The 25,513-nt window shown below is 35.8% G+C and overlaps 3 protein-coding genes across 12 annotated transcripts in view; 1 reads left to right on the forward strand and 2 right to left on the reverse strand.

Moving 5' to 3' along the window:
• The window catches only part of si:dkey-151g10.3 (serine/threonine-protein kinase WNK3), a 56,650-nt gene extending 54,437 nt beyond the window's left edge, over positions 1 to 2,213 (reverse strand). For all 10 annotated transcript variants that reach the window (XM_048179363.1, XM_048179357.1, XM_048179365.1 and 7 more), the window contains exon 1: positions 1,781 to 2,213. The gene's annotated coding sequence lies outside the window, so the exon portion shown is untranslated. The remainder of the gene's footprint in view (positions 1 to 1,780) is intronic.
• A 1,476-nt stretch (positions 2,214 to 3,689) lies between these two features.
• Positions 3,690 to 8,994, reverse strand: fam3a (FAM3 metabolism regulating signaling molecule A). Its single transcript, XM_048179370.1, has 10 exons — positions 8,717 to 8,994; positions 8,224 to 8,284; positions 8,027 to 8,134; positions 7,348 to 7,371; positions 7,129 to 7,252; positions 6,715 to 6,773; positions 6,569 to 6,619; positions 6,399 to 6,483; positions 6,104 to 6,230; positions 3,690 to 4,177 (listed from the first exon to the last, which is right to left on the reverse strand). The coding sequence occupies exons 2-10, from the start codon at positions 8,234 to 8,236 to the stop codon at positions 4,079 to 4,081; spliced, it is 690 nt and encodes a 229-aa protein (XP_048035327.1). The 5' UTR covers positions 8,237 to 8,284; positions 8,717 to 8,994; the 3' UTR covers positions 3,690 to 4,078.
• Positions 8,995 to 9,276: 282 nt separating this feature from the next.
• Positions 9,277 to 22,253, forward strand: idh3g (isocitrate dehydrogenase (NAD(+)) 3 non-catalytic subunit gamma). The gene is made up of 14 exons (XM_048179368.1): positions 9,277 to 9,418; positions 9,818 to 9,862; positions 10,163 to 10,174; positions 10,296 to 10,393; positions 10,478 to 10,593; positions 10,704 to 10,764; positions 10,975 to 11,107; positions 12,971 to 13,104; positions 13,202 to 13,304; positions 13,408 to 13,554; positions 15,645 to 15,739; positions 15,903 to 15,963; positions 20,742 to 20,873; positions 21,124 to 22,253. The coding sequence occupies exons 1-13, from the start codon at positions 9,335 to 9,337 to the stop codon at positions 20,841 to 20,843; spliced, it is 1,191 nt and encodes a 396-aa protein (XP_048035325.1). The 5' UTR covers positions 9,277 to 9,334; the 3' UTR covers positions 20,844 to 20,873; positions 21,124 to 22,253.
• Positions 22,254 to 25,513: the final 3,260 nt, after the last annotated feature.

The raw sequence follows: 25,513 nt of genomic DNA on the forward strand, positions 1-25,513 counted from the left end.
TGTTCAATCTAGGTCAAGCATGTGAAAGTGAGTGTCACTATGGTCACAGAAGGTAGGGTACAGAGCGAACCAGAAAAGAGAGACTAGATACCGCCTAATGCTACCTTCTCTTCGCTCGGTCTATTATATAATCCAGGTGAGACCATTTAATCGAAGCTTGCCATGATGTGGATTACAAATAATAAGTGGCTTACTATTGTGCTTTTGAGGTTTATGACTAAAATAAGCTCTCTCTTGTTTTATCCTTTCATACAATATGAGGCAGATTACCAATGAAGTTGAGGGATTTTTAACATCACTTTTATACTAATCACTGCTTTGTCTTCATCAGCATAGATTGCTGCGCAAAGCTACATACAAGTTAGGGTTGGGTCAGTAAGGTTTTTTTTTTTTGTAAAGCAATACATTTAATCAGCAAGGGCACATAAAATTGATCAAAAAGGTACAGTAAAGACATTTATAATGTTACAAAAGATTTCCATTTCAAATAAATGCTGTTCCAGACATCCCACCTCTCTTACCGACCCCAAACTTTTACGGTTACGGTGTACATTACTTTTATGCTTAGTTCTATATATAGCAATACATAGCAATTAAGTGATGCTCATATTATTTTTTTTTTTTTTGTCTGGATCTATAGTCACTCAAAAAATAAATTCAAAAAATTTCCTAAACTCCTTTCTGGTGAACAGTCCAAAATGTCTAGATGGTGCAACTGTGTGGGGAAAAATCAATTCAAAAATAATAATAATAAAACAATAATAACATTATTATATCTTACAGCATTAAAGCAGTTATGTTTTAAAATATTACTATTTGAAAACCAAAGTTAGCATGCAGGAACCAACCAACATGCAGGAAGCCATTGTGATGTTATGTGAGAAGAAAACCATAAAACAGTATCTCTTTGATACGAAATGACTTTGATATGAAAAGGCAGGTCACAAGAGGTCAGGTCAAATGTAGTAACGCAAGTAAGTAAACCCACTTGAAATTTATACATTTTTTTTTTACACCACAAAACATTTGTAGAAACTCATATCAACCATTTTCAAAGAACTTAACACTTATAAGTAGATTTATATTTTTCATAATCTCAGACATACTTATCTGTCATTGTCTCAAAATCTTACTTCTACAACATCAAGCAAATATTTAAAAGAATGATAAGGTAGACAACCAATACACAGGCACCATCTATTAGCCACTACACTGAGCAACAGTGGCCAATGCCTTGAGTTGAAAACACATAGCAACAGAGGACATGGCAGCCATAAAAAATTTTTAAAAAATACACAAACGTGTGCTATTAGGTTGTATCTAGCAAAATTAACCACCATAAAATTGACAATAAGCATAAAAAAATCTGTTAAGAGCAGGATATGACAATACAGAGAGAGCAAACGCCTGTCTTAGCTGCACATTCAGTCTTCATTTAATGTCACTCAGTTAGCAAGTCAAATACGGATAAAGAAAATAACAGACAATATCAGGAGCAGAAACCTATGCGGAACCAGAAGTGAAAAGCAGACCAATAAAAGATGGAAACGTCTTTATTTTTTATTTTTGCCGTTCGGTAATATTGCTCGGCCAATATCTATTTCAGCACCACCGCGTTTTGTTAGCATCTAAGCTATGTTTGCCTGGGATTTCTGTATGTCTGAAAGACACATACAGCACCTAAAGATGCATTTTTATTTTACAATCTATATCTGTAAATAGTAGTCCTTTAAATATCAGAAGCTAATTATTATTTAACATAACAGTCAACGGTACTCACCGGTGTGCTGCATCCTCTGTCGTTATTAAAACTGAAGCAGCTCGTCGAAAGGTCTCGCTTTCTCTAATTTATCTGTCAAAGATTCAACAGCTCGTCAGCATCTCGTTGGATATAAGCGTAATTTGTCGTGTAACGTTGCCGGTGTTTACTCCTTTTCTTATACGAGCGTTTGGTTCTCTTGTTTGAGCGGCGTCGTTAAATCCTTCAAATCTTCCTGGACACATCATCTGTTAAAAAACATATTGTTGTTCTTTTCCGCGAGATTATTGGCACACCTTTCCTCCAGTGAATATAGCATCAACGTATTCACAGGTGTATAGCGTGATACATCTCTTTATTTTACATAATTTACAAAGCAACGTCCGTCGCTGCGACGTTCGTGGTAGTTCAATCGAGCACAATCGTCTCTCCTTTTTCGGTTAACGACAGAGACGCGCGCGCGCTCGCTCGCTCGTACCGCGTGCTCCAACTATGCGCGCCACCGCCTGTCTGACCACGCGTGGTCGCGCATTGTCCCAGTAAGCGTCTCATAAAGCAACAAGATTTGGGCATTCTTATATAATTAATTTACATTTTTATAGGGTTGTTACTTATTGGAAGAAAGGGCATGTCTGTCTTTACTTTTGTTTTAGCTTTTCTATTAATAGCCCGAATATCACTTGACAATTCATGTGGCCTTAATTATGAAAATACGGCAGTTAATATCATATGAGTGATGTATAAATCAAAATATATTATATAACCGAAGCAGCAAAATGTTTGTTTTTTATTTACGTCTTTATGTTAACTGGAAATACTATATTATTGACCGAAATATATACATTAATAATGTTTATTTTTCACCATACAGACTAGTAGCCTATTTAAGGAAGATTTACTAACTACTTTGGTACAGATAGATTAAAAGGTCGGCTACTAGTACTAATCTCAACAAGGCAAAGTAGTCTACTAATAAAAGTACTAATAAGACTGGAATAGGTACATCTTTGTCTTAAGTGAATTAGTTAATATTACTCTATTGCATAATTCGCAGCTTACCAACAACAACAAGTGAATAAACTATTAGGAAAGTGACTAGTAGCAAAGTAATAATTCTAATGACTAATTGAATGGATAGGACTACCATAATCTCTGGAACAAGTGCTAGTATCTAACCTAATGCTTCATATGTTTAAAACTGGATTACTTACTAGTAATTAAAAACAGTACAAAAGTAGGCTACTAACAAAAATGTATACTAGATAGTTTCTAAGGAATAAATATTACAATATATTTCAGACTAATTAATAAACGTATGAAAGATTAATTCATTAATTAATAAAAAGACAAAAGTATAAAAATACCTATATAATCGTAGAGCAAATTTATGCAAAATGCCATTTTAAGTTTTATTACAAATTCACCCTTCTCTGCTGCCCTCTAGTGTATAAGAGCAGTAATGCCGCTGTCCATGGTGCTTGTTTGCGTGCTTCCATTCGCTGTGAACTCACGCGATCCTGAGTTTACTGTGTGCACATGAAACAAAACCAGAAAACACACACACGAAAATTAAGCGACACGTCACTACATCACGCACGAAAACCACACTGCATTTCAAACAGGCTACTATTACTCTGGTCAAGCAAGAGGGGATAAACATCTGTGTGCGTTTATTATGAGATAAGATAAACGTAATCCTCAAAAAAAAAAGAAAAAAAAAAAGGGAAAAAAAAAGCAATAAACAAGGAAAAACCTGCATGATGTTTGGGTTGATTCATATCAAAGATTGTATACACAGTGCATTTCATCAGTGCATAATTTCACTTCAACAAAAACTACATCTGGAAGAAGATGGGTGCAACTCACGTCTTATGAAACCTATCACAAATATGGATTAGATTAGAAATAGGTAACAATGTCAATCCCCAAATTAACTCTCTGTACATACTTTATTGTGTATAGAATTATCTGTCTTTGAATGTAAATGCAAATGCTATCCTTCAGAGCAATGGCTAGACACAGCTTTTATACCGTATCAACTTCACACATTTTAAACTGTGTATATAACCTTCCTAAACATACCGTTTAAATATTTTTAAAAATACAATAAAGAACAAAAAATAAATTCTTCTTTGGTCAGTTACAACCATTCTAATTCCACTGGACCAGACAACTTCCATTAACTTCCACTTCTATGTTCATTTCAGTTTTTCATTTCAGATGGCTGAGTCACTTTCTGAATCAAAGCCAATTTTGCACATGGTGCTCCTTGATTTTTGGGTTTGATGTGTTCCTACAGTTCAAAGACCCTGTGAGTCCTTAAGTTTCTAATGGAGCACGCAGAGGAATGCAGCCGTCCATCTCCAGAGACTCAGGCCAGCCTTCATATTTATTACTGCTTTTACTGTTCTTCATTCGCTGAAAGACAGAGAAAAGGTATAGGTAAAAATCCATGCTTTAAGAATTCTAAACTGTAAAATCACTAACCCTTCAAAATGGACTCTAAGCTAAGCTGTTGTTCACTCAGACAAGCTGTTGAAAACATCCAAAAACGGCTCAGTTTGCAGTAAAATGTTCTCAAAGTTGCACAAATTGGCCAGATAGTATATATTGTGTGTGGGCTAGAATGAAATTGCAAGGCATTTTATCTCTAATTTTTGCTTTAAAGAAACACAGCAATTAAAGTGGTTACAACATTTAGCAAGCTATTTTAATCCAAAGAGACTTGCAAATGAGGAAGATTAGAAGCAATTTATTATAGAAATGTTAAACACGTAGTGCCAAGTTGAGACTAAGCTTGAGTGGAATTAAAAAAAAAATCAGAAAATTACAGTAGAGAGACAAGAAAATCTTTTTTTATATACAATTTATTTCTGGCAAGTGTCTTTGATTGTGGTTTAAGTTAAGTACTTGCAGAAGAAGGAGCATTTTGGTGTTTTTCATGAAGGTCGCAATGGTCTCATATATATAGTCTCTTCTGATGTTATGAAATTCAAACTAGATCTGTTGTATTGGGTGGTCTTTTAAATTTGGGTAGTGATCATCAAACACTACCCACAGGTTTCTGTAGGGAAAATAGGGATGTGTATCACCAAGAACCTGGCGATACGATAAGCATCATCTATATGTATTGTATACATTTAGTCGGCGTTCTGACGTAGAACCAACTAGGAGACTGACATGGAAGAGAAGAAATTGTTGAAATTGTTATTTTTGTTGCGTTTTTTTGCACACAAAAGGTACTCTCGTCACTTCATAACATTAAGGTTGAACCACTACAGTCACATGGACTAATGATGTCTTTGCTAACTTTCTGGGCCTTAAAAGTGGTAATTGTGTTGCAGTCTATCAGAGGCCAGAAGGCTCACAGATTTCAACAAAAATATCTTAATTGTGTTCCGAAGATTACATGTGTGGAACGACATGAGGGTGAGTAATTAATGACAGAATTTTCATTTTTTGGTGAACTAACCCTTTAATGAGCTCTCAAATTTAATGTTTCCCATGTATTAGATTTTAGCATGGCTTATTTTGCGAACAACGTGACTCTTGTTGATCTCCTTAGTGGTTTTATTATAGTTGAAGCCAAAATGAGTCCACACTTCAGCTCTGTACACTGCGACGGGAGCCGGTGTGGTGACAAATCAGGTCCTCCTTGAAAACGGGTCTCTGTTAGGACCCCAACCGATTACTTTGGCTCTTAACACCTGATTACAATTCCTACAAAATCATGTTGTGATAAACTCTGTTTGAACTACATAATAATGACTATATGTCTGTATTAGTTAGTTTATGTACTGGCATAGCATACAAATACACAAATTAGCTTGATACCTACACGCATTTGCAATTGGCCTACATGTATTCACAATAATTTTTAATGTAATTATATGTTAATTTAAGTGTTAAATGTCCAAATATTTCACCATTGGGCGGCCGAATTCTCCACTGAATTTGTACTTCTGGGGGGTGTTTTAGAAATCAACCCACAGAAATATTTTTACCCCCACAGCAACAACTTAAAAACCACAGACTTGGCAACACTGCCCCTTGTGCTTCTCCTCATCAGTTTACATTTTGAGATAGCACTGCCACCTAGCGGTTGGTTTAAACCAAACATAAAGCCATCTTGGATGTAAACATAAATATTGATAGTGTTTGAGAATCTGCAAACATAATACTGCGATATTCATGTGTATCGATATTTTCTTACACCCCTAACATAAATGCATTCATCATTTTGTCATCAGGTACTGTGACAAAAAACATAAAATTTTATCCTTCAACCTGAGTTTAAATCAAAATACCATAACAATAATGCATATTTCTTTCCATAAGTGCTACCTGTTCAAATGGACTCTTATTCTCTATTCCTTTGGCTCCAACAAACACCCAGCTGTCCCTGAAGCTCAGTTCCTTCGCTGCTGTGCTCCCCAGCTCCTCGAACAGCCGCCGGGCCTCATCATTTAACCTGTGAATGGGTTTAGCGCTCTGATTTAAGTCTTGCAGCAATTAATATCCATCTGAGAAACACTCAAGGAAAAGAACCCCGATATGCTCTCGATTCATGAGAGATTAGGTCACAGAACAACAGTAATCTGGCTTTAAAAGAGGAGTGCAGAAATAAACAGACTCTTACTTGGTGGCTGGGTCATCAAAAGAAGCAACAAATACTAGCGTTCCTTCATGGAGAGGCCGAAGAAACTTCAGAAGCTCTGAAACCTCTGTGGCAAAAAGAAAGAAAAGACTTATGTTAGGAGCTGATGAGAAAACAGCAACCTAACCAAATAATATATCAGGTCAACTTACCTCCTACCCACATATCAAATGCTTTTATTTCCAAAACTTCTCCACTGACCCCTGAAAAATGGAAATATTCTTATTAATTAATACTTGATTAAATTAATATATAGTACATGCAAGCATATCAGTATGAAAGAATTTGAGCTATTTACCATTTACTAAAGCAATATTGAGACCTCTGCCAACATTGTTTTTAGCACTGCTGACAAGACTGTAAGACCAAACAAGTAGAAGACAAACAACATTTTTAAAGAGTGCCATTATAATTACTATTTTAAATAGACAGTTAATTCTATGGTAGAAGTTAGGGGAGGATCAGAAAATGGAATATGAATACGAACAAAACACAGGTATGGAAAGAGCAACCAATGCCTACTTGCATCACGTTCCCCAATAAGATTATGAGTCTGGTAGTGATGGCCATGAGAAAAACAAAGACGATATAATGAAAACCAGTGGAGACAGAACAAGAAATAGGGAGGGAGGTTGCATGCAGAGCATAGTGTGCAGCGGTGCCCATGCAAGCTCATTAAAGAGACCGACAGTGAAAAGGTCAGGCAACTTGCATTTTATCCTCCAGACAGATTTTGGGACCGATGACATTGGCAGCACCAGAAGTCAGCCGGAATGCCAGATGTTTGGGGGGGCACGGTGCTGAAAGGCCACATTTGTACTTGCGTGGTCGTGGTTCTGCAGGAGAGAAGGTTATTGATTTGAAAGATCAGATTGCTTAAATGTTTCTTCTGAAAATGTCAAAGTATGTTTTTAATGCAAAGTCATTTTACCTAGAGTTGGTTCTTCTTGTCCACCTATGAATGATAAAACTTTGTGAATGATCATTAAGTCACTGAGATTGACACACACACACACACACACACATATATATATGCAACTTCCATTTCATGACTGCTTTAAAGAAGAGTGGCAACTGTGGCATGATCAAGTGGCAGATATATATATATATATATACACAACTTCTGCTTCATTTGTGTAGTAACAAAACTCTGACACATCTAAGTTGAGTGTTTGGGTTTTAGATGACAATAAAACAGTTCCTGAAATTATTTAATAGATCTAAATTTTACATGATTCAAGTTGCTTTCATATTATTATAAAACTATATTATATCAAAGAATTTAACTGTTCTGCATGCAAATAAAATTAGAAATTACAACTTAAAAGTTACAACTGCATGATGCAAGCACTTTTTGTGTGTACGCTGTACAGATCTGGAACGGAATGTTTTTGCTCAGGTGCCTGAAATGTCCGTCCAATAGAGCAAGGCTTTGCTCAGCAAGGGGGAAAAATAGAGGGAATGTTGTATAACAAGGTTCAGAGGTGAGTTGCTTGTAGCAAATTTGTCAGTTTACTTTTAAAGCTACTAATGGAACTACATATTTTATATGCTCTTTAAAATAACAGCACTGGCCATGGAAAAACCTATATCATATATAACATCCTCACCACTAAAGAGCATCCGTATCAAGGAGTTCCCATCCCCTCCTAGCATAGAATTTGCTAGAAGCCAGGTGAAGCCCAAAAGAAGTAACAAAGCACCAGCACGCAGGGTCACTGGGGAATACAAAAGAAGGCAATTGCATTTGAATGCCAATGTGAGAAGAAACTTATCTAGCCCATGATATGCACGAGAATGCACAGACCTGCAAACCTCATGGTAGACAGATGTCAAAATCTGGTCAGCAAATGGCCACTTTTAATATTCTGTTTGAAGTAAGCGAGACAACATTTATGACAAAGATGAGAGAAAAGGGACAAAGAGAAAAGCCTAAATATTCAGATTGAACCCCTGAGGAAAATTCCAAAGAACAAGTTTCAGAAGCCTGTCATTGAGGAAATGTAGCAGTTACTAATTAACTTACATTAGTTACACAAAAGTTTGACTCCTATATTTCTGCTTACAGTTTTGATTTTAATACATTAAACTGGACATTTAATGGCTAACATATGTTTCTATGACACTTCTATGACATGAGACCTGTTAGTCATTTGGGAAGTAAGCCTTCATGGAATTGAAACCTAGACAACAGCTTCAGACTCAAATCTGTTCGTTTAAACAAACAAACAATTGATTTGTAAACCGGAGCACAATCACTGAATTAAAACGCACATTGCACACAAATAAAAATAAAATACCTTTCAAAATGTGGAGTGACCCAGTGCAGAAGATTTGCAAAACAGCTTGTCTCTTGGGGTTGAAAGTGTGACGACTAAGTTAATTTATTCGCGTCCGAAGCACGTCATCTTAAAACCAGAGTCGACTGGATTATTCGGCAACAAATATAACGAACATTTAACAAACACAAAATTCCGTAGTAACGAAATATCCTTGCTCGCTAACCTCTAGAAGCGTACATTGCCAGTACACCAATCCCGACGACTATCTTCCGGTTCGCTGTCCAAAATGATGAGCACGTGGTTCTTGTGCGCACCCAGTATGCAAATATCATCTCCTATGCTCCATTGCCTAGAGATAATTTTGATTCTATGTAAATTACATTTGACCCATGCAAAATAATGTTATTTGTGTGTAGTGAGAGTATGTAAGTAAAATACACGTCTATACATTCTTTAATAATGTGGGTTTGAGATATTATAGCAGAACGACGTAAATATACAATAACAAATCTGTATGAGTGTAAATTTGTCAGTGGCAAAGTAATTAATATCCGTTTAAAGATTTATTAATAAAAAAACCCAGCCCGGAACCATTCTCCACCAGCCGGTGTTTAATCCGGAAAATAACACACACACATGTATACTACTGTCATGACCATGGCCACTCTTACTAAAGCTTTAAAACCTATCTTGGGGAGGCAATTGGGAAATACAGCAAAGGCAAGGCATTTTATTTACACAATATGACCTTATAAATACAAATAATAATGCGAAAATGTTTATCAACGCGTCATATTAACGTGACATTTTACCAAGACAAGGTCAGAGTTAGCTTGCTAAATATTAGTCCGCATTATACATGTATTTTAATTTACTTCCATAGTTGTTCATTTATATTTCAATTTAAATCGGGACGTTTAGTCAGTGCGATTGGCGACATGATTTCAGGATGACTTCAGTTGTTTCAAAACGTAGTGAACTGCCAACGTAGATACAATTTTATTGCATGCATTGTAGTTATCATATGTTGCCGTTTAGGTCGGCAGCTCACTTAGGCTTTGAAACACAGGCATGATATGAGGGGTGCTCTAACAATGCTTAATGGTTTTGTTTTTGTAGGTCTTTGGCGCAGCAGTCAATCAAAGAGGAAAACCTACATACACAGTGGGTTGCTGTCTTCACATGGCAGCGATTAATGCCTCTCTACATTAGTTTAGACCTGTATTAATCACGTGCTTTTGACTTTAGTACTATCTATCTGTTGGATATGATTATTTATTTATTGTTTGAATGAAAAGTATACTCTATGGTACTATTGAGTGGAACAAAAACATGTCTTGAGCTTAATGATGTTCTCAACATGTGTTAATAAATAATGAATTACGGTTCCTAATTCTCTCTCACTAACTGTGCATTTTTTAATTTTTTTATATTCTTCACCTCTGGTGGTCCTCTGTCTTGAAGGGACAAATCATAGTAAGTATGGAGTAACATAAGTAAACATAGAAAGCATGGCATCAAATACCTCAGTTATTTCCATGATCAACATGCACATGTAATATAGCCACTGAATGTTAATCATTATGTTTGTTTGCAGCCTCCTCCTGCCAAGTATGGAGGCCGACATACTGTAGCATTGATTCCTGGAGATGGGATCGGACCAGAGCTGCTCAGCCATGTGCGGGAACTCTTCAGGTTTGCATATCAATACTTTCAATGATATAATTAATGTTTGGTAATAATGTGTTGCCACTCTAAGATGTTCTTATTGAATCACAGGTTTAGCTGTGTTCCTGTGGACTTTGAGGTGGTGAATGTAAATTCTTCTTCAACCAGTGAGGATGACATCAAAAATGCCATTATGGCCATTCGCCGCAATGGAGTTGCTCTAAAGGGTCTGTGCATTCAGCTACTAATTGACAATGTTATAATTGTTCCTCTATTATTAGTGAGTTTTTATTCAACAAACTGTTTATATTTAATCATTTTCATCTTTTTTTCTCAGGGAACATCGAGACCAACCACACAATGCCCCCTAACCACAAGTCAAGGAACAATCTTCTACGGTAAGGCTTAAAGACAAATTATTACACAAATAGTCTATTTATAACAGCTTCATCAGATGATGCTGTATAAAAAGTTGTTGGGCCCCTCAGTTTGAGTTTGATGACTGATGGCAGAGTGCCTTAGATTTGGCCTCCTGCCCATCACTGTGTGTCTAGACTGGTTCACCTCAGTTCACTCTCAGCACAGCTGTCTCTCTTGCTCTCTCTCAGTACGAGTCTGGATCTGTATGCCAATGTGATGCATTGCCAGTCGCTTCCTGGAGTCCAGACGCGCCACAAAAATATTGACATCATCATCATCAGAGAGAACACAGAGGGCGAGTACAGCAGTCTGGAGCATGAGGTCAGGAGTTTACTGCACCCACTCAACAGACTTTCACACAGCTCCACCTGTTTCTAGCACATCTTTCCTCACATACAGGGTGTTGACATGGATGCGTGAATTTATCAACGAAGACATTAAAATGTATTATTCTATTGCACATACTTATTGCTATGAAGATAATTTAAGGCTGCACGATTTATCACAGATAAACCGCATGCGATTTGGCAAAGGCTGCGATTATTTTATGCGCAGCTTGTCAGAGCTGTACGGCTCTGTCATCAGTACTAAATGCTTCTCCATCTGAAAGCCAGAGGGTGCTCTTTTGCAGAAACTCCAAATATGCCCTGCCTCAGAAGTAGATAACACATGTCATTCCAGGAAATTCCTATGGGAATCATACTATGGCAGTAGCTGAATAAAGAGAAGATTCAAGCATTGAAATGCTTTGATTGATTAAACATGACTAGTAAACACGACTTATTCAGAGCCACAGTATCTCACAGAAGGATGCTCAACTGTCGTTATGAAGTGAGTTTGGAGTAAAAACATGATATTAAATGTTGTCTTTTGTTGGACAAGATGTTAATAAATGCTTCTTATGTCTGGAAAGATGTTTGACGCGTGTTGCTTTTTCAAATGTACATTATAAGTGACTCAAATTCGCAGTGCTTTCAGATGGATTAGCATTTGGAGCCATGCTTCATTGACAAGCTGCGCATAAATAATCGCAGTCTTTGTGATTTCATAATCGCACTAAGAATCACGTTTAAGCGCAATTTCAATCTTATTTTTCTAATCATGCGATTAATTGTGCAACCCTAAGACAAATACATTGTTCATATTGTTCAAAAGTTTGGGGTCGATATAGGATTTTTAATGTTTTTGAAAGAAATCTCTTATTTATTTGATCAGAAATTCAGTAAATACAATACAGTACATTTCTGTTTTCTTCTTTATATATATATATATTCAAAAATGTAATTTAATTTCAAAATTAATTATATAACTAAAATGTAATTTGTTTTTAAAATCATTCTATATGCTGATTTGATTCTCAAGAAACATATCTTCTTATCAATGTTTAAAATGGTTGCTTAATATTTTCAGAGAAACCGTCATATATTTTTTTAGGATTATTTGATTAATAAAAAAGTTTAAAAACAGCAATTTTTATTTTATTTGAAATAGAAATCTTTTGTAACTTATAAATGTTTTTACTGTTACTTTTGATCAACTTAATGCATCCTTGTTGAATAAAAGTATTAATTTATTTCAAAGAAAAAAACATACTGACCCCAAATTTTGAATGGTACAGTATAGTAAAACATTCATCATTTTGAATATTTGTTTATCATGGAATAATAATAAAATAAAATAAATTTAAAAAATAACAAAAAATAGAATACATAATTAATAGAATAAATAGAAAACATAATTAGCTGAGTATCTATATATCTATTGGATATGATTGGATATTCACAGTTTGACAAAAAAAGTATACTTTATTATACTATTGAAGTGAGCTTAAGAATGTTCTCAACATAAGTTATAAGATAATGAATTGGTATTATATAGTAAAAACATTCATAATTTTTTGTTTATCATGGAATAATAAAATAAATAAAAAATACAAATAATGGCCAAAAATTATTTAATAACTTAGAGTATGAGCATGTAACATATGAAATACTCTCATTTGGAGCAATCAAAATACTATAGAATGTGTATATTTGTATACTGTATGTGTGCATATGTGCATAATGCCTTGAACACAAAAAACTGGGAAAAAATGGGTGTGCAAAATCTTTTTTTCCTACCCATTTTTCCTACCCATTTTTTTTTTTACTAGAGTAAATAATCATCATTTTCTGTGTTTTTCAGAGTGTATCAGGAGTTGTAGAGTGTCTGAAAATAATCACAAGGAACAACTCCCTCCGCATCGCTGACTATGCCTTTAAACTGGCCCGAGAGAAAGGTCGCCGCAGAGTCACGGCTGTTCACAAGGCTAACATCATGTTAGTTAGTTCACTACTTGTTGTCTGTGCAATTAATTAACAGTTGTCACAGCAAAGAATGTGTTAATAATGTGTTCTCACGTTCTTCTCTTAACAGGAAGCTGGGGGATGGGCTGTTTTTGCAGTGCTGTAAGGAGGTGGCCTCTGGATACCCTGACATTCAGTTTGATAGTATGATTGTAGACAACACCACCATGCAGGTGAACAAATAATCAAAGAAATCATGCTGACAAATTTGATGTGTTATGAGAAAGCAAAATAAGCCCATTACTATATTTACTGTGGTTATGTTGTTTGTTTCAGCTTGTTTCCAAGCCCCAACAGTTTGATGTCATGGTAATGCCTAATCTCTATGGCAATGTAGTCAGCAATGTGTGTGCCGGGCTGGTGGGTGGACCCGGTCTGGTGCCTGGTGCCAACTACGGACGAGACTATGCCGTGTTTGAAACGGTTGGTATGAAGAAAAACCTGAGCGATTAGCACAATCCTAAACTGCAGAAATTTTGAAGGTCGTTCAACGACAATAATCCTTTTATTATTACAGTTTTAGTTGTTTTGGCCACAGTGTGAATAATAATTGTAGTCAGCCTTTTAAACAGCTTTACAGTCTAAACAAAACCTAATACGGCTAGCACCCACCTACCTACACTGCTGTTCAAAAGTTTGGAGTCAGTAAGATAAATGCTATTCTTTAAAAATTCTTATTCATTGGAGAATCCCCCCAAAAAAATGATCACATTTCCACAAAAATAATAAACAACTGTTTTTAACATTGATAAAAATAAGAAATGTTTCTTGAGCAGCAAATCAGCATATTAGAATGATTTCTAAAGGAGACACTGAGTAATGATGCTGAAAATTCAGCTTTGCCATCACAGGAATAAATTACATTTTTAAATATATTAACTAGGGCTGTAACGATATGCGATATGAAATCGCGATACGCAGGTCCACGAACCTGTATCGCGATGTGAGAAGGCAGAATCGCGACACACCCCTTCCAACTCCCAGAGTTATCCTTCCTGTCCAGATCCAATGCTACCACATTTTTAAATTACTATAAGTATTAGGGGTGTACCGATTTATCGTAGATGGTGTGTCTCAATCAGCTCTCTAGTTCAGTAAGTGTTTCGGGCACACATTGAATCTTGCAAGCAGGTTTAAACGTTTCTCATGTCAGTCTCATACATGGTCGCGTGAGAAAAGTCGTGGCTTTCTTTCACCGCAGTGCACAGGAACAGCTGTGCTCACAGAAAAGCAAAAGACGCTTGCGATGCTTTGCTTTAAGAAGTTCTGTGGGGCCGTTCACATATTGCGTCTTTTCCGCGTGCAAGTCAGTTATTATTATAAAAAATGTAGCCGCGCGGCAGGCGCGCTCATAATGGGATCAACGCGGTCGCGACGCGCATGCAATTCTCAACTTCTCAGAATGCCGCAAGCGCACCGCAGGTCGTGTGACAAGAATCAACCGATCAGCTATGGCCTTTCCGTAACAAAACATCAAAAGCTCAGCCGAACAGCTGATCATAGCTGTACATGGTGGTTTTTATATCTTATCTCCATCAATATATCTCGTAGTAAAACTAATGCAAGGGCTAGAAATCATTTATCCTTTGCAGAAACATCCTGATCCTCTTGGAGAGCTCAGTTCATGGTTGCATAGCAACGACCGACGCCACGGGAGCGCAAGCGCTTTGGAAAGAAGGAGAAGCGGTGCGGCCGCGCCTTCCACGCGTTTTTAGACGCGATATGTGAACGGCCCCTATTCATAATTCTAAGTTCATGTTAAATTTAACATTTTTTTTCAGTGACAGACAGCCCTATTCAACTGTTAATTTGAATACAGAAGGTTTTTATTAAAATTTTATATTTATTTATTTTATTGAAATGTTGTATGTACAACATGTATGTACAACAAGGGAAATTATTGAAATTTGTTCATGTTTTTTTAATAAATCTTGTTTGAATTTCAGTTTCATTTTGTTCAAAATATCGTGATACGTATCGTATCGTGAACTCTGTATCGAGATACGTACCGTATCGTGACCTGAGCGTATCGTTACACCCCTAATATTAACATAGAAAACAGTTATTTTAAATTTGTAATAATAGTTCACAATATTTCAGTTTTTACTGTAGTTTTGATCAAATAAATGCCACATTGGTGAGCATAAGAGACTTCTTCCAAAAACATTTAAAAAATCCTATAAGTAGAAAAAAACGAGAACTTTTGAACGGTAGTGTACTTTTCAGCAAATCAGTCACAACTGCTGGGTGAATGTTACTTTACCTAGGCTGATTAATATTCATAAGCCAGAGTTTATTACATGCTGATGTTAACTTGAGTGTATTTAAATAGAAAGATACTACGTTTTCACTTCCTCCATGCAATGTATTGGATTGGCATTATTCATAGATTTTGAAGGAATGATGCTTGTATAGTATTTCTCTATTGAAATTGAGTTACGCCACTGAAATTGAAATGCAAATATCGAGTGACGTTTGAATGTCTGGCATTAAATAGGCTTATGTTATAACAGGCCACCAGGAATACAGGAAAGAGCATTGCCAACAGGAACATCGCCAACCCCACTGCCATGCTGCTTGCCAGCTGCCTCATGTTAGATCATCTAAAGTAAGTGAGGAGCTCATGTGTTATTTTATAAGTGTCAGCGCTTATGATGGTAATTTTGCAGATTTTTTGGTTCTTTGTTAGCTCTTGTATATTTAACTTGATTTCTAGCAGTATAACTACAGTGCTATGCTTAGGATATGTGGCTTCTTCTCTTCTTCTTCAGGATTCATGACTATGCCAGCATGATCCGAGGTGCAATTCTCACAACTATGAACGAGACCAGGGTCAGTCATAGATTCTTTCTAACGTATTAACTCTACCTGTACACATTTTACATTTGGTCTAGCATGACTTTTATGACCGATTTTAGATTACAACTTACTTTAGTGAATGAGTATACTGTCAGTTGTGAAAACCTGCATATATTGGTACCAGTTAGACCAGTGCTTCCCCATACATAGACTTTACTTGGGCAGGCCACCCAGGTATATTAACAGCCACCGCCACCCAAGTATATTTGGAGACATTTTTGCTGTTATTATTTTTATTCACTTATACTTTTTTATCCGCCCGAGATAATGAAACCATCCGCAATCGATTGCTCCGTTCGATTGCAATCGAAACTAGTTGAACCTGCTCGTTCTTTGTGCTCGAGAACTGTTTACTCCCTCTGACACTGCCATGTGCGCTGCAGAGACGCGGTGGATATTTCACAAAGACAGGGCTTGACAGTGTGGGCGCTTCTGTTTGCAACTGAAAAATGCATTTAGGAGCATGTGTGTGAATAAAGCAAAATCCCTCCAGGTAAATTTTCTTAAAGGGGCTCTATGTAGGAATGACACCCAGTGTTCAAAATAGGTACTGCAGTCCAAATTCAAAATATTGTTTAGCCCACCCCCTCTTTCAAAGACGCGGGTTGCCAGCTTTTACAGCATATGGTGTTTTCCGCCAACTGGCAACCTGTGATGTTGAAATACTATTGGATAAACTGCAGCACATGGTTTCACAGAGACCAAAACAAAAACAGACATTCCGACACGGAACGCACATTTTCAAAGTAGAATATCTGGCTGTAGCATTGTTTTTCTGAGAAACAAGTAGGTGAACTTGGCATGTTTCCTAAATATCTGCAAACATATTGGGGTATTTTTATGCTTTATTAAAGTAAAAATCTTACATAGAGCCCCTTTAAATTTAATGTCATAAAACGTCTTCAATACATTAAATGGTAAAACAAACGTCTTAATGATGATTTTAAGACGTCTTATTTTTTGGAGATGGAAAAACATAAATCACGATATAGCCTATTGATTATTAAACTTCAAAAGGCTTATTTCATTTAAAGGGATAGTTCACCCAAAAATGAAAATTTGATGTTTATCTGCTTACCCCCAGCGCATCCAAGATGTAGGTGTCTTTGTTTCTTCAGTAGAAAACAAATGATGATTTTTAACTCCAACCGTTGCCGTCTGTCAGTGGTATAATGCAAGTCAGCGGGAACTTGGACTATAAGAGTAAATAAAACATGACAGACAATCCAAATTAAACCCTGCGGCTCGTGACGACACATTGATGTCTTAAGACACGAAACGATCGGTTTGTGCGAGAAACCGAAAAGTATTTATATCATTTTTTACCTCTAATACACCACTATGTCCAATGGCATTCATCACTCGATTTGTGAGGTCTGATCGCGCTCTGACAACGGCGAAGAAGAAACAAAGACACCTACATCTTGGATGCTCTGGGGGTAAGCAGATAAACATCAAATTTTCATTTTTGGGTGAACTATCCCTTTAAAAAAGAGCTCTGCACATTATAAAGTCACAAGGTGGCGTTGTTGCGCGTTCTACAGGCTCACGCAACAGCTCTTAAGACTCCTTCAAAGTGATTCTCAATCAATGAATGCCGCACATGTATGCCAAGCGATTACTAATGAACTCAAGTTGATGAATTATGCCAATGTCTACTTTATGGCCTTTATATAATATGTTTTAGATGGTTGTAAGAATACATATTTTATATCTCTCATCTGAAGGATCAGCCCGACATTTCAAAATAAGTGTCACGGTGTATTTTGGGCTAGTATCAGTAAAATCTGTGTCCCATTCACTGAGAGAGACACTATCTGACATAGCAAGGAGAACTCTACCATTTAAAGGGTTAGTTCACCCTAAAATGAAAATTCTGTCATTTATTACTCACCCTCATGTCGTTCCACACCCGTAAGACCTTCGTTCATCTTCGGAACACAAATGAAGATTATTGATAAAATCCGATGGCTCATTGAGGCCTGCATTGAAAGCAAGTGAATTTACAATTTTAAAATGCCCAGAAAGGTATTAAAGTTACATTTAAACAGTGTTGGGGAAGCTACTCTGAAACTGTAGTTTGACAAGCTACAAGCTACTCATGAATTAAAGTAGTTAAACTACAGTCAAGCTACCCTTTTGAAAAAGTAGTTAGCTACACTACAAGTTACTATCAAAAAGTAGCTAGCTACATTGAAACTACTTTGATTTTTTTTTTTTTTTTTTTTTTTTAATGACATTACAAATAACTGGATAACTGTAAATGAAGAATGTTTAAGTAAGATGTTTGGGGTTTAAAACAAAGCAATGCACTACAATTATGATTTCAAAGCGTACTGTTTTATTTTGTAAACTATATCAAAAGATACAATACTCAAATGTAGCCTATATCTCACACTGACACTGTTTGCACACTTTATAAATAATACATTCAGAATTTCAGAAAGTTTTGTTTATCATGCTATGAGAGGACTGACAACCAATTGCACTCTGCAGTTTCTGAAGTGATTTCTACATATAAATGCAGGATTTACACTAAAAATTGCTACCATAACATGGGACAAAAATATGCAATAATAATAATAAGCAATGTAAATGCAGACTAGAAAAATATTAGAATATTTGTAGCAATATTTTTGAAATTCTATTCCAATTATTTGTAAAATGACTTAAAATTTTAAATGTCTCACTATACATTGCTATTCTTATTATGTTAGCACCCTCACTGATTTCATAAGCACCCTCAGTGATTTGGTTCTGGAACCAGACCTGCACTTGAACCGAACCGGAACTTAAATAGGATGCACAGATGCTTGTAGCTTTTGGTCACGCTACACCACTACTTGCTGTAAAATGTAGTTAACTACTGGAAAAGCTACACTGTTTTAAAAGTAGCTGAACTACATACAAGCTACTGAAAAATGTAGTTAAACTAGTAGCGCCGCTTCATGTAGTTAACTACTCCCCAACACTGCATTTAAAACAGTTCATGTGACCACAGTGGTTCAACCTTAATTTTATGAAGCTACAAGTATACTTTTTGTGTGCCAAAAAAACAAAATAACGACTTTATTCAACAATATCTAGTGATGGGCGATTTCAAAACACTGCTTCATGAAACTTCGAAGCTTTACAAATCTTTTGTTTCGAATCAGCGTGTATCAAACTGAAAAGTCACATGAACTATTGAAATTTCAAAACACTTATAACATAACGAAGCCTCGTTTACTGAAAGCATGATGCGCTCCGAACCACTGATTCGAAACAAAAGATTCATAAAGCTTCGAAGATTTATGAAGTAGTGTTTTAAAATCAGCCATCACTAGATATTGTTGAATAAAGTTGTTTTTTTTGCCGCAAAAAAGTATTCTCATCGCTTCATAACATTAAGGTTGAACAACTGTAGTCACATGAACTGTTTTAAATATGTCTTTAGTAGCTTCCTGGGTATTGAAAGTATAAATTAACTTGCTTTCAATGCAGGCCTCACTGAGCCATCAGATTTGATCAAAAATATCTTAATTTGTGTTCCAAAGATGAACAAAGGTCTTACGGGTGAAGAACGACATGAGGGTGAGTAATTAATGACAGAATTTTCATTTTTTGGGTGAACTAACCCTTTAAATGCTGTAATTCTGCATAATTTACAATGCATAATAATAGTATGTAATTAAATGTAATAGTAGCCTATGTAACTAAAATGAATTTCAATAAATAAAAAACTGTTAAAAATCACACATAATTTGTTGTTTGTCACATATAGTAGACCATTTTTGTGCCGTGGGTAATAGGAGAATTTTTCAAATATATTTCAAACCTGTGGGAAGCACTGTAGACTAAGACATTCTTAGCATTCTTTGGATTTGTGCATGAAAGAAGTGTTTGTGAATATTTTTATTTGACTGTATGTATCGTATTGTTACATTACTACTTCAAAATTTTGGGGTCAGTAAGATTTTTTTTTTTTTCATTAAGTCACTTATACTCACCAAGGCAGCATTTATTTGATAGAAAAATACAATAAAAACAGTAATATTGTAAAATATTATTAATATTAATATTAATATTAAAATAACTGTTCTATTTGAATATATTTTGAAGTGTAATTTATTCCTGTGATGAATTTTCAGCTCTTCAGTGTCACATGATTTTTCAGAAATCATTCTAAAATGTCGACTTGTTTCTTAAGAAACATTTATTATTATTATTATTATTAATGTTGAAAACAGTTGTGCTGCTTAATATTTTTGTGGAATCAATGATACATTTTTTTAGGATTTTTTTGATGAATAGAAAGGAAAAAAAAAAAAATAATTAAAAATGTAATTAAAAAAAAAAAAATCTTACTGACCCCAAACTTTTGAATGGTAGAGTATATTTGCCTGAAATTGAAATCCAAAAATACAGTATCTTATAGTAATGTCTATTTAGGTAAAATTAATATTTTTTATTATTATTATTATTATTATTATTATTATTTTTTATTTTTTTATTTTTTTACAGTTTGTAGACTGTTTGTAGACTTTTCTGCTTGGTGCTATATCTTTTTTTTATTGTACAGACACTAGTCCTTTTAGGAGCATTGCTCATATTTCTACATTAGGTTCTTAATTCCAGGCAGTATTTTTACAGTTTTAACAAACAGAATCAAATAATTTCCAGAGGATGAGTTCACATTCTTGTTGCACAATTGATGTTCTGTCGTATGTCTAAGCATGTTGTAATTTGTTCTGTAATGTTTCTTGTTGCAGTTGCACACAGTTGACATTGGGGGGCAGGGCACTACCTCAGAAGTGGTTCAGTCTATCATGAGGCTCATCGAGAGCGGCGGTCCCCTCACCACTGAGATCTAAGCTGCGTCAGCATCACTCCACAACTCTTTGGTACAGAGCACTTCTTATACAATATATATTTTTTTGTCAATCATTCTATAATCCATGGCCAGGAGTAACAAACCTAAGTTATTGTAAATGCCATTTCCTCTTTGGCAGAGCTGTTAATGTTTCATCTCAGCTTTCTCAGAAGTTCTCTTGCTATATGTCACATCCACCTATGTGTTCTTTGTTCTGTCTGTGGTTTTTGATACAGTTCTGGCTTGCACCAATTTCTTTTCCCTTTCCAATTTGCTTTCAGATTCATCGGCTTCATAAGGACATCTGCACTTCATTTTATGACTCAACAACATGTTTTCACTTGAGACAAGAGATTTATTCTTGAATCCAGCAGCCTTTATGGGGATCAGGGGTGGAGATGGTGTCACATGAACTTCAGTCCCAAGAAAACAATTTTGGATTCATTTGAAATGCAGCATACTTCAGCATTGTGCTTGTGGTGTTTCTTGGGCATAGTGGTCTTTCCTCTGGAACTGCAGAGCTTTTAGATTTATCGTATTGTATTTAAAAGGTTATATTGTTTTAAATGCAATGCTAATGCAGTATTTATGATGAGGTTCTTCTTGCATTGGTTTTCTGTTTCTGCTGCTCAATTGCATTCCAATTTGTGTCCGTTCTTAGCATGTTACCCACAAACACAATGTATTCATTTTGGGTTCATAACTTTTATGTTTACTTTTATTAACCCTGAATAAGATGAACAAACCTCTAACTGTCCATTTACAAAATTATGCTTGCATAAACTACTGCATTTTACTTTTCTGACTGCCTTACAGTGTTGGGTGTTTAAATGGACTTCATATTCTGGATGTCCATCAGATGATATTTTTTTCGTTAGACTTTATACTATAGTATTATTTAAGCTTAACTCTTAATGTTGGTCTACTGTTGCATCATTTAGTTTGGACCTTTATGTTAATTTACTGTGTTTTTATATGCAGTGCTTAATTGTATTACTGATAAGTTCTCATCTAGCATACTGTCGTCTTTTGAGTTAAACATGCACATTTTACATCAAACATGCAAGTTCATGTAGTTGTCATGCAGTTTCCTTAATTAGCATAATTGTAATACCATAAAGCAGTGGATGGCAGTCTTTTTGACTCCAAGGTTGCCTGCTGTCAACAACATTATTTGATTAAAATAATAATAATAATAATAATTTATTTGCATGACTTTTCCAGATCTAGAAATCACACTTTTCAAATTGAAATCATTTTAACTCATCTTGAGGCCCCCTAGTGGGTCTCGGTCCCCCCGGTTAAGAAACACTGCTGTAAAGGGTTCAAAAAACTGGACTGTCTCACAAATCATTAATGGCTTAAACGTAATCCAATGACATAATGAATAAAATGATTGTCCTCTTTAAAATGTCTTGTTTATTATAGTGGCAACTTGAGACGACTTAAAATAGGACATCGATTGAGAAATTGGATGTCCCTTAGCAATCAAGTCATATGCATATTTGCACATTTTAGTTTCTCACATCTGACATGCCATATTCATATCTTGGTGTCCTATCTGAGCTAAAGAGTTGAATCAGGTGTGTTAGATAAGGGATGTATTCAAGATGTGTTCTGTTGGGGCTTTCAGGGGCCAGAGAGTTTGGCAGTACACTTACAGTCCCATTAAAGTAACACTGTCCAAGTGAACAATATAGACAAGAAAACATTAACTCTCCAGTTGAGGGATTATACCTTTTGGGGGTCATCACCGAATGTTCTGTATGATTTTGAACCAAGAAAAAGATATTAGAAAATATTGTTTTCCTGGAGACCGTTACTTGCAGGCCAACATACTGACTAAGGGATTGATGTATCAAGTATGAGTCTGGGCACTAGAGGGCAACAAATCATAGATAAATGTATCTTTTTGGAAACAGCTTTGTGAGTAACCAATAAAGTCAGTTCAAATTTATTCTTAGCCACAAAACCACATGTGTTCTTTTCCAAATAATCTGACAAGATGACAGGTAGTCACTGACATGAAAATCTTTTGATTGTTTACAGCTGGATCTTTCTGTGTGGAAAAATAACATGCTTTTCTGAGTGGGAAGCCCAAGGGGAACCTTATAGAAAATATTAAAAATCTTAAACGGAAATATAATTTTCAATGACATGCATCTGGAACAAAAAAAAAAAAAGTCCTTTCCCACTGCTGTTCAACAGCCTGTGCAATCGCTAACAATACAGCAGCTGGGGAAAATATGTGGAATGTTATTTGTAGTAGATTATACAAGTTTATGAACTAATAGACATGTCAAGGACTGTGGTTAAATATCCTGTAGCCCTGTGCATCAAGGGTATTCAATGAGAGCCAAAAGGAGTAGATGGCTTGTAAAAAGCTGTGAATATCAGAACCAGCATAATATCTCCAAGGTGATGCCTTGGAGAAAGTTTTGAGAGAAAGTCTTGACAATTATCTATTGGTGTACTGCATTGCATATTCCCCAGATAGCAACTTTGTGCCGGCCGAGATCCGGCCCACATCTGCCACATGTGGTAGGATGATCTGGGCCACATGTGGTGTTGAATGATGGCACTTGGGCGGACTACAACTGACTTCAGCCACAGCCTTAGATGAAATCAACTGAAGATAAAAGAAGACATTAAATCTCTTCAGATTTCAGCAGAGGAGGATTAAACAACTCCACAAACAGCGTTACAGCTTCACATATTACTAACATGATTGACTTTATTTCCGTCATTCATCTACATAAATTCTTATTGAGAATTAACAGCACAGACGGGCACGTCAATCGATTGCTTGTTGCAACTGAACACTGTTGCGGAGGTTGTGTTTTTCCAGTAAAATCACAAAACAAATGCACACAAACGTGACCCTGCTCTTGATATACAACCATTGATGGACATCTTTGATTTTAATGAGGAAAAAAAAATAAAATTCAGAGGGCGGATTAGAACATGCAACCTTTGGTACTGTTAACAAAAGCTCTACCACTTGACCACTTAGGAACTCGTTTTTTATGGATCTATGTATTTATTCACTAAATTGAAGAATCTAATCTATTGAAGAACTAACAATATATTGTATTATGAAACTATCACATTAAACATGAGTTGAAATTGTTTTCTGGACATGTAATGTTATTTTTTTTCTACGATTGTTATTGTACGGTATTAGCAGCAATTTTTACTTTCCATCTCTGAATATATCACATAGTATTTTGCAGTATATTCCAATATCCAATATCAAGGTCTATGGTTGGACAGATGCTTGAGCCCTGCAGCGGTCAACCTGAAGCTTCACCTGCACACCCACTGAAGCTAAGTAGGGTTGAGCCCGGTCTATATCTAGATGGGAGACCTCCTGGTAGTCTGGGTAGCTGCGGGAAGAGGTGTTAGATGGGCCAGTGGGTCTGATCAACCTGTGGCCCGAGTGGGTCCTAATGCCCCAGTACAGTCGCAATAAACTGTACTGTATAAAGGGTTAACATGTACCCCAGAATATAAGGGGTGTGTAAAATAGTCCATACAGCACATTCACATACCGCCCAACGCCCCAGTACAGTCGCAATAAGCTGTACTGAATAAAGGGTAAAAAATTATTAAATAATTTATCAGAATTTGTGTATCCTCAACAGTGCTTGTAAAAATAAGAAAAACATGGGACAGGATGGGTGTACACTAGTGGAAATCCTCTCTCTCATGTAACTTGAGCTGCTAAAAAACAACTTGGAAAAATATTCTCCTAACAAACAGCATGAACAACTTTTTTTTTTTTTTTTAGCAGGAATCAAATTATTATTTTGTGTGAACTGCCAGCACTGCAGCTTAAAATAAGTATGTGGTTACTATTTTTTTAAATAATGTTTTTTGTTTTACTGGTTTAATATAATGGCACTTTTCCACTGAATGGTACAGCTCGGTATGCAGTAGTGGCTCCTGGCTGTAAATTTAGGTAGGGCAGAGTCTGAGTCTTAGCGCTAGTTTATTATAAACATTTTGTAAGCTTTATATTGTAATCACTGAACACATCAGACATACTTTTGGCAGAATTCTAATGTCCTTGCATTATTCAGCCTGAGGGTGGTGCTCTAATGATGATTGACAGACATTAGTAAAGACAAACGCATAGAATGTCATCTTAGAATTGCCTTAATGTGGTATTTATTGCTTCTGAATGTTGTTTTAGGATATTGTAAGTTGTGTAGGAAATCCAGTGAGGAAAAAAAACATGTCTATTCTCAGAACAAACATACATCCAAACGTGGCTTTTAACGCGATCGACGCGGGTTCGAATCCGCCTTTTGCTGAGCTTGCTCTTCTATATAAACTGCATAACGAGTGTTTAATAATAGTAAAAGTATTTACTGTGTAGAGTTAGGGGAAGGTGTAGGGAAGGTTTTTTATTCTCCCAATAAGGCAGCATTCATTTAATAATAAATATAATCATTTATTATTGCATCCTGTAAGTGTACAAAAATATTGAGGTGCAAATAGTATATAAAGCATAGATATAATCTAATCTTATTGCAAAGAACTGATAGCCTATACTTTTACATGGTGTAAATTGAATCTATCGCTATTTTCACCTAGTGTAAATAGCATATCGCTAAGAAAATGCTGCTATTGTCACTTAGTGTAAATATAATATATTGCTATTTGCAC

The sequence above is a fragment of the Megalobrama amblycephala genome, linkage group LG24 (assembly GCF_018812025.1).
Source record: "Megalobrama amblycephala isolate DHTTF-2021 linkage group LG24, ASM1881202v1, whole genome shotgun sequence".
Classification (NCBI taxonomy): domain Eukaryota; kingdom Metazoa; phylum Chordata; class Actinopteri; order Cypriniformes; family Xenocyprididae; genus Megalobrama; species Megalobrama amblycephala.

What these genes read in the sequence shown, in the direction of transcription:
- idh3g (XM_048179368.1), top strand. Translation starts at nt 9,335, where the DNA reads ATGTATACTACTGTCATGACCATGGCCACTCTTACTAAAGCTTTAAAA. An exon ending in AATTGGGAAATACAGCAAAG is followed by an intron (nt 9,419 to 9,817) that starts GCAAGGCATTTT and finishes TTGTTTTTGTAG; the next exon opens with GTCTTTGGCGCAGCAGTCAA. An exon ending in ACAGCAGTCTGGAGCATGAG is followed by an intron (nt 11,108 to 12,970) that starts GTCAGGAGTTTA and finishes TGTGTTTTTCAG; the next exon opens with AGTGTATCAGGAGTTGTAGA.
- fam3a (XM_048179370.1), bottom strand. An exon ending in GATACGGATGCTCTTTAGTG is followed by an intron (nt 7,372 to 8,026) that starts GTGAGGATGTTA and finishes TATCATTCATAG; the next exon opens with GTGGACAAGAAGAACCAACT. An exon ending in TTTGATGACCCAGCCACCAA is followed by an intron (nt 6,231 to 6,398) that starts GTAAGAGTCTGT and finishes ACCCATTCACAG; the next exon opens with GTTAAATGATGAGGCCCGGC.